The sequence below is a fragment of the Paramisgurnus dabryanus genome, chromosome 1 (genome assembly GCF_030506205.2).
Source record: "Paramisgurnus dabryanus chromosome 1, PD_genome_1.1, whole genome shotgun sequence".
NCBI lineage: Eukaryota > Metazoa > Chordata > Actinopteri > Cypriniformes > Cobitidae > Paramisgurnus > Paramisgurnus dabryanus.
Window position 1 is genome coordinate 42,232,667 of NC_133337.1, and position 9,668 is coordinate 42,242,334.

A 9,668-nucleotide genomic window follows, 5' to 3' on the forward strand; every position below is an offset into this window, starting at 1 on the left:
ATGTTACTGGTGTGTATCTTGAATTGTAAGTTGTCAGTGCAAGTTATTTTCAGATGAGACCGCTCAACCTGACTAGCCTTGTCTGTGAAACCGGAGGAAAGACTTAGATTAAATCAGCAGCACAAGAAGTTATTAACTCCATTATAATTCACTGAAAATCTATTTATAGCATCTACAAAAATGATATATTCTGTGATTGTATTGTAATAAAGTCACCACGGTACATTTTACCAGCTCTGTAAATGTCAAACCCGCTTAAGCAATCTCCTGGGAGGAAGAAACCGTTGCCATGGTGTTTTTATAGGCAATGGGTTCGGACCGCAGAAGTATACGGCTCTATTAAAGAATAATCTTACTGGCATTTTGAATGGACATTGATGAGTAGCTCATACTGCAGCTATTGATCAATCATTCAGCACCGCAATACCCACTGAAGACGGCAGACTTCATTGGATTACGTGCCTTAGCCCAAAGAACAATTAATTTCACAGCTTTTTTCGGATGTTGCTTTGAAGCCTTTTTCACTTTTGATCTTCGCAGTGCCTTTGTTGTTGTGATGACTCACTTTTGTCAGTCGTACATTGACAGAATAAAACTACTTTCTTGTCTACTCAGATTAAAGGGGAGATGAATTATTGCCCTGCATGGTTTATTAGTCGTGTCTCACTTGTTAATGTACCACGCTTGGGTGCGTTTCAAAATCCATATGCATAAATTCACCTTCTTTATATTTATTGCCCTCTTCATTAATGTACGATGAAAATGAATTGGGTGTCATGGCAACAGCATCCTCTTGCGTTCTGTCTTCTGCGAGTGAATGAAAGTCTGCAGGTCTCGGCCTTGATTTCGCTCTCACGGGGAAAATTACCAAAAGGTCAAATATTTTTTTCACCCTTCCATCAGCTTGACAAAGGCATGTGAGAGTAACACACAAGCAATGCAGGATGACTCACTCTTATACAATCCACAGCCAACAAACACGCAAGAAAGTGCACAAGTGCAACGTTTGGCCATAAACAATACGCCTAGCAATCATTTCCTTCACATTCAAGAGTCAATGACAAACTTGTTCCTGGAACAAGGGGTGTTGTTTAAAAAACATAGAAATGTCATTTCTGTTGGTTCATATGTTCAAGGTGAACCTTTAATATTATTTTGAAGTTCTGATTTAATAACTGTTAAAATGCACAAGAGTGAAAAAATTGCTTTTTTAATATATCTAAGTGTACACATGTCAAGATTAGTCAAGACACCTTGTTTTGTCTTCTGGTGTAGAAATTTTATTGGACAAATTATTCTTAGATTCTCATGAGTGCAGAATGAAAATATTTCTGGTCAGTTTTCCCATAAAAGACCATAAAACATATATCTGATATACTTGCATAAGGATAACAAAGCTAAGCTTTAAAAACATTTTTTAATTTTTTCACATGCTCATGCCATGCAGATAATGAATTTTCCATGCTAAAAATAACTAAAGTCTCATCTATTAATGCAGACAAATTAAACAGCAAAGCACAAACACACCATGCATGGCTCTCTCTCATCTGACATTCATTCTTTGAACACAAAATTATTTAAGCAATTAATAAAGCAATCAGAGAAGCTATAAAACATCCTACTGATGCAACTCAACCTTAAACATGTCTGTTCAAATGTAGCTATGATAACAGTTCAGTATTCTCGATCCGGGTCGATCAAACAAATGTTGTTGTTTTTTTTTGGCAAGCAGAAAAGAAAAACTTGCCTTGCTACTTAAATTCAGCATACAATAACAAAGCTGTGAAAAAATACTGCATAAAAATAAACACTTAGAATTTATTTACCAAAGCATAGATGACTAATATAGGTTATGTACATGGTAATGACATATCGTGAGCCTAAAACATGATTGTTTCCTTCTAATGTAAACCTTGTGCATGCAAAAACAAAACAAAACAAAACAAAACACGCTGGAAAACAGAAAAAGAAGGAATGCAAAGTTTTTGATGCAGACACTACAGGGCATTAATCTTAACATAACACCGACTTACCACTCAGAAATGTCCATTAAATCCCCAAATAATTGATTATAAATTCTGTATCCTTATCTAATACAGACTCAAACATGAGGTCTGTTTGCACACACACAGAGCTACTGAAGGAGCCGCTCTGTGAAGCAGCCAATCAGAGCAGAGCTCAACATTAATATTCATGATTCTTTTAAATAAAGTAATAATAGACCATTTCACTCTAAAGGCAAATCCTTGGGTTGTAAATGGATATGTAAAACTGTCCCCGGATAATGTATGCACTTAATAAAGCCACATATCTTCTTTGTAGATATCAGTGCATTCTTTGGCACCTTTAAGATTTGTTTTACACAATGTATCGTGAATTACTCAAAATCTGACAGACCATCAATGTATGCAAAGCATAAAATGTCCTCCAACTCAAATACGTGACCCTGGACCACATATATATTTAAAGCAAAAAAAAAAAAAAAAAAATAATAATTGTAAAGGTCACATTTTTTTATTTTCTTTTATGCCAAAAATCATTAGGATATTAAGCAAAGATATTGTTCCATTAAGATATTTTATAAAATTTTCTACCATAAATACCAAACATTTATTTATCATTAGTAATGTGCTGTTAAGGACTTTATTTGGATAACTTAAATGGATATTTTTTAATATTTAGATTTTTTTTGCACCCCCAGAATCTAGTTTTTTAAATGGTTGTAGCCAAATATTGTCCTATCCCAACAATACATGAATGAAAAGCTTATTTAAAAATCCTTTTACACTCATACTTAATGTTTAAGACACCATTTACGTGAATAAATGAAGGAAAGACGAGACAACTTTTAATTCACATATAATAACCTGGGCTTTATTGTCTGATTCATGTTTGAATTGTCACATTTTTTTTTACTTATTCAATAATAATTTTCTTTTGTATATTTTCCATATTTTAATTTTTTGCCTTCCTCCAGATCAGACCAAAAAACGCCTGGAGGAGGAATCAGTTCAGCCAGTGGACCGGGCATCGGAGATCCAAGCTCAGGACAAGTGTGTACCGCATTACAGCGGTCTTGATCCGGAGCATCCTCTTCACGGAAGAGACTGAGTAGGACATTCCCAAAGGAAGGCACAACCTTTAACTTGTGGTTTTCAGGCCTTGAAATAGTCCAGAGTCTGCTGGATAACATTTAGAGAAGAGACAACAATTGTTCGACATCCCCATGTTTCTCCTCAAAGATCGTAAACCGGAATGACGACTCTGATGCAATCCGGGTGGACATAAATCGGCCGTCGCGCGTGACGTTTAGCAACCAAAGCAACCAATAAATGAAGTCTTTTGTTGACGAAGCGCAAAAGACGCTTCACCACAAGAAAAAAAAAACTGAAAAGAAACCCTAGATACTCACGATGATACAAAAATAACTCTTTGTTGTACAAAGAAATAAAATGGGGACAAACTAAACATTTCCATTGTATGAAAAAGGACACTGAATTTGTACAAAAAGCAGCAATAATTACAAAAAAATCCAAAACAATAGTGCTTAGTTGTCAAGGAAGCTATGAAAGCTCCCAAGTGAAGACTTCATCCCTGGTTTGTCATTTTGTTATTGTTTGGGATGATAAAAATGGAAGATTCCCATTAACCACGCCCACAATTTTGCCCTCCCCCTGAAACCAACGGACATCCAACCCCACGTCACATCCCTCTAAGAAAAGGGGAAAAATAAAACCAAACCCAAAAGAAATTAAGGATGACACCATTAACGTTCGATCCGATTCGCAAAAGCGTGAATTAGGCGAACTCGGAAAACCAAGGGGGAATTTAGGAATTGGAAGCAATCGAAACGAGAAAACAACGGAGGAAAACAGTGTACGAAAAAAATAGGAGAAAAAAACAAAAACTGTAAACACGGCACAATAAATAGACAGAACAGCGGGTTTCCCCACCATGCACAACTATTCACACAATCTTTACCCGCTGACCTCTTGGCTCACGCTCGCATCCCCCCCTTCGCTTGATTCCCCAAGTGCAAAATGTCACAACTCAACAGTTCGGTATTCAAGTAGCGTATATACAAGGGTGGTGGTGGGGACTTTTACAAATACGTAGCTTCTGTACATCAAATATTTGCCATATTCATAATTTACACATTATCACATTTAACAGAAACAACTTTTTTTTTTAAAAGGGGTAACTGAATAATAACGGGGCAAAAAAAGACGAGATGAAATTTGCTTTCATGTTCATACAGTTGCCTTGGAAACCCACTGTCCTTTTGCTTCCCCAAACCCGATTGGTGCACAGCACCAGAAGACTGATCTGGGCGGAAAGGGAACGTCGCCCAGGCAACGGTCACTACGTCACCTCCATGGCCACTGTGTTCTCTCCTATACTGTTGAGCTTCTCCTGTTCATGATTTTCCCTGCAGACAAACAAGACAATATTTTATAACCTGGTAAATAATAAATTAAAAGTGACTTTTTGTGTAACCTAAAGGGATAGTTCGGCCAAAAATGATATTAAACCCATGATTTACTCACCCCCAAGCTGTCCGAGTTGCATATGTCCATCGTTTTTCAGACAAAAACATTTTCAGTTATTTTAGAAAATGTTTTAGATCTTTCAGTTAATTAAATGTGAGGTTACGGGGTCCACAACCTTCAAGTCCAAAAAAAAGCGCCCATCCTTCACAAATTAAATCCAAACGGCTCTAGGATGATAAACAAAGGTCTTCTGAGGGTAATCCGTGCGGTGTTGTTGTAGAAATATCCACATTTAAAACTTTATAAACGAAAATAACTAGCTTCCGGTAGCGCCGCCATCTTAGACTCCTCTGTATTAAGGAGAGAGTATTAGCGTAGTGTATGCACATGTCTTAGCGACGTATGACAAATTCGGAGGGCGAGGGCACAGAGCAGCAGCAGATTAACCTCCGTAAACTGCATACTCTCTCATTTTGAATGCGGACGCAACTAAGATGGCGGCATTACCGGAAGGTAGTTATTTTCGTTTATAAAGTTTTAAATATGGATATTTCTACAACAAAACTGCTTGGATTACCCTCAGAAGGCCTTTGTTTATCATCCTGGAGCCGTTTGGATTTATTTTGTATAGGATAGATGCAAATTTTTTGGACTTGAAGGACGTGGACACCGTAACTTCACATTTGATTAACTGAAAGATCTAAAACATTTTCTAAAGTAACTGAAAATGTGTTCGTCTGAAAAATGATGGACATATGCAACTCGAACAGCTTGGGGGTGAGTAAATCATGGGTTTAATATCATTTTTGGCCAAACTATACCTTAAAGGCCTGGGTATACATTATAGTACAGTATACGTGAAGCAAATTTCATGCACCGTTGGATTTTTGTAGAGATGTATTGCAATGTCGCAATGTGCATGCTCTTACCCAATTTATAAAAAAATTTAAGAAAAAATTATTTATTCATTTTACACCCCGTGTATGTTTTGATAATCGCTCTGAATCTGATCTCTAACAAAATTCCTTCACAAAAATGCAATTACTTCAGCTTTTTGCTCAGAATTTTGTATTTTGAAGGTAAAACATATTTAAGAGTTTATAAACGGAGAAAAAAAGCAGAGTGTCTGTTCTTTTATTTGAAATATTTGTATGTTAATATATTTACAGTTTTTTATTATTTCGACCAAAATACGATAATTATTCACATTTTTACAATTTGAATCACACATCTGCCTATTAAACTACAATTTTCAATGACAAATGTGTCATGCACACTGCAAAAAATGATTTTCAAGAAAAAATTTTTTATTTTTGTCTTGTTTTCAGTCAAAATATCTATTCTTAAAATAAGATGCTTTTTCTTGATGAGCAAAATGACCCAAGAAAATAAGTCACATTTTTGGTCTAAAAACATCAAATTTAAGCGATTTTGTGCATAAAACAAAAACAAAAAATCTACCAATGGGGTAAGCAAATAAATCTTTACAATTTTTCTTAAACACTAAATTCAATAAAAATTCATGAAAATTAAGCTTACCCCATTGCAAGATTTTTTTGCTTGTTTTATGTTTTTGTCTAAAAACTAGACTTATTTTCTTGGGTAGTTTTGCTCATCAAGAAAAAGCATCTTAATTTAAGAATTTTTAGATATTTTTACTGAAAACAAGACAAAATTACTAAAAAAATTTTTTTTCTAGAAAATCATTTCTGAAAATGTTATTTATTAAGACAATTAATTTACCCAGTGTTGACTTTGGGGAGCTGACAGTTGCTGGCGGCGGCGAGCTTTAAGGCAGTGGATGGCACATTGCTAAGACTTCTGGGAAGGTGACAGGCGATAGAGGGCGTGGTCACGCTGAGACGCAAGTTGTTGCCAATCAGGACCTGAGAGGTGGAGTTGTTGGCTGTGTTGTTACTGTGGTTGCCTATGGGGTTGTGGACCGTGTGGGCGGAGCCTGTGTTAGAGTTGTTAATGGAGGAAAGGAAGGTGGGCGGAGCAGAGGTGGAAGTTGGTTGGCTAGCGAGGGCAGAAGCTGATGGTGTAGTGGAGACACTGCATACTTTGTAAACTCCTGTAAAGGGTCAACATAGGAAAAACCCATGAAGAGGACAAAGATATGCAAATCGGCATCTTTATAGTTACAGTTGACGAAAAATTGAAAATACTGCTTTGTTTTTTAGTTGTGCATTATCCAAATCAAAACTAAAAAAATGTTTAACTCCGACTCTGTTTGGCTGAAAAAAGTTGTCTACTTTAAAGTAAAATATGGCTTAATTTTCATTTTGGTGTAAACTATACCTTTAATTTATTTAGATTACGAACCTGAAGCCTGGATGACCCCGTTGACTCCACCTCCCACACCACTATCATCTTTAACCTTTAGGGTCAAAAGTTGATCACAGGTCATCAGAGCAGAAGCAGCAAATTGGGCGCTGACCGAATCCAATGTCTTAGATACCGAAGACTGAAAAGAAGACAGGAAAATGTTATGTGACGAACAGTCACACTTGGGGACCGGATACGGGCCATGCATGTTTCTCTTGTACAAACCTTGGTGTTGAGCGTGTCATTGGCCTGTATCTGCTCCAGCTGTTGTTTCTTCATGAGGGCCAGTTGTTCCTGATGCTGCTGGTACTGATCTGCAGAAAACACTAAAACACACAAACAATGTCATTAGACATCCAGGTTCAAATGCTGGATTGTTGACTTCAAGATGCACATACAAGAAAAATTTCCCAACCCACATGTGCTTGGTTAAATCAATATAAAAGCCTTTTCCCTTGTTCTCAGGAAAAGCATGAAATGATGAATCATGCTAAATAAAACCTTAAAGTAAACAGAATTGTGAACTTGAACCACAAAAACAATCATAAGTCGCACATGTTTATTTGTAGAAAAAGCCAAAAAGTACATGCATGAGTTAAAGGATTCATTTTTTGTTTATGACAAAAATCATAAGTATATTATTTTAATATCATGAAGGCAATTTGTAAATTTCCTACCATAAATATCAAAACTTGATTGGTTCCCATTTGAGCGTACAATTTCCCAATTCAGTCCACAACATCATTACAAGTGTAAAGCCAAGAGCGCTAAAAAAACCTTTTCGTTTGGCGCTTAACGTGTTTTGCTAAGGAATTAATTTACACTTTGACCTTTAAATGCAATTTTTTCAATATTTTGACTATCAGACTCTATACTTTCAAATAGCTGTATATTTGCCAAATATTGTCCTACCCTAACAAACCATATCTCAAATGGAAAGCTTATTCAGCTTTCAGATGATGTATAAATCTCAATAAATAAATAAAATTGCCCCCTACGACTGGTTTTGTGGTCCAGAGTAACATTTTATTTTAAAAGCCTCAAATCCTTGAGAAACACGTGTGACCTATGAAGGTTCAATCACTTTATCTTGATAGGCACACAGATTGACCAATCAGATCTAATGTCTATACCCAACACACATCTCTGGAGGATGTACAGGTGCCCAGTATGTTCACTAGGCCCGTCACGATTATGAAATTTGGGTGACGGTTAATTGTCTAATAAACTGTGGCGATTATGATGATTAATTGTCTGTTTTATTGCTTTGAGATTTAATTCTCATACATTTTTTTGTTTGTTCATGAAATAATTCTTACACATTGTGATTATTTAAATTAAATATTTTGCAAGATTTATTTTCCAAAATATTAATACACAACACACACATTTAAAAGTAATCTGAGGCTATGTCCACACGAAGCCGGTGCATTCCCTATCAGATAATTTTTTTCCTTGCTCTAAAAAAATAATCCGTAAACACGAAACCACTGAAACCGACTGAAAGCGGTGTAGTATATATTAGGCTTGTTGCGATAGTCGGTGAAACAGTGATTACCGGTGCTTCAGCCTCTCACCGGTTAGATCACTTGCCCACCGCGACACCGTCTTTCATCGTCGTTTTGATATTTTCTTGTAATTAAATCATTTAGTTTCGTTAGAGAGAGCAAACACCTGCAACTGTATGTGTCTGCTGTCTGAATCTAGCGGAGCTGAACGCGCGTCATCACAGAGCAGCGGCTGCGGGTGTCAGATTTCATTAATTCCTCAGACTGCGGCAAGCAGACGATGGCAGAAGCCGCGTGCTTACTCGTTTTTGTTATAAGATGCATATATGATGTTTAATGTAGGGGAGATCGTTTTGTTGTTGTGTTTTTCATTAAGAATAATAATAAACCCATTATTCAAGCTGCGCTTTATGTAGGAATAGCCGATTGCTCTGCTTGGGACTGGCGGGTTTCTGTCAGAAGTACCTGTGCACATTGACTCAAGCACTTAAACCAGCAGTTGCACTCGCATTTACACGCAAATTCATACGCGATTTAACGCAGCGTACGCAGGCGCTGGATTTAAACAACAGTTGCATCTAATTCAAAAGTGAAAGTAAAATGCACACTTCTGTCCATTTATAAGCCCCTCCCACCCGGTGAAACCGGTAACACCGGGTCTGTCACGCGCTGATAAACCGGTGGGAAAATTCTGTCACCGCAACAACCCTAGTATATATGCCGGACCAGTATGGGGCGCTGTAATTCTGCCACAGATATACACTATACACGGAGAAGAAGACTTAACCAACGTATGCCCTGCGTCCCAAACCGCATACTTCCATACTATATAGTAGGCGAAAAGCACTACTTCTCTTACTCTTCGCATACTATATAGTATAGAAGTAGGCAGTTTGGGACGCACGGATGGTGTTGTCCATTATCGCTTGTTGGTCACCACAATTGCATAGAAGCAATAGATTTTGCTGTAATAAAGCTAGTAGGCTTTAGTAGCTTCTGTAGCACGAACACAATCACGTAGTCCGCCGTTATTGTTGTTGCTGTTACGTGTGATGCTTCCGACACGTGATGTGATGACGTTTTCACTTCACAAAATATATAGAGACGAAACCGTAAGGGTGTCGGTTTCAGATTTATCCACTTTAGGACCCGGTTTCAAAAAATAGCGGATTCAGTCTCCCAAAACGCCGTATCAGTGTGGATGAAACGCCAATACGATAACAAATTTATACGTATACAGTGATTCGCGTCTCCGTGTGGACAGCCCCTGATACTGTCTGGTTTATACAGGCGCTGCAGCTCCCCCTTTGTTTTTTAGAGAGATGTGCAATCATTGTGGTGA

At 37.2% G+C, this 9,668-nt stretch overlaps 1 protein-coding gene across 2 annotated transcripts in view; it reads right to left on the bottom strand.

Annotated features, from left to right (window-relative positions):
- Nucleotides 1-2,846: 2,846 nt before the first annotated feature.
- epc1a (enhancer of polycomb homolog 1 (Drosophila) a) overlaps nt 2,847-9,668 on the bottom strand; it is a 34,547-nt gene continuing 27,725 nt past the window's right edge. For both annotated transcript variants that reach the window (XM_065262453.2, XM_065262452.2), the window contains exons 11-14: nt 7,044-7,144; nt 6,816-6,957; nt 6,234-6,564; nt 2,847-4,429 (exon numbers count right to left, since the gene is read on the bottom strand). In XM_065262453.2, the coding sequence (XP_065118525.2) occupies nt 4,363-4,429; nt 6,234-6,564; nt 6,816-6,957; nt 7,044-7,144 (641 nt within the window). In that variant the 3' untranslated portion in view covers nt 2,847-4,362. The remainder of the gene's footprint in view (nt 4,430-6,233; nt 6,565-6,815; nt 6,958-7,043; nt 7,145-9,668) is intronic.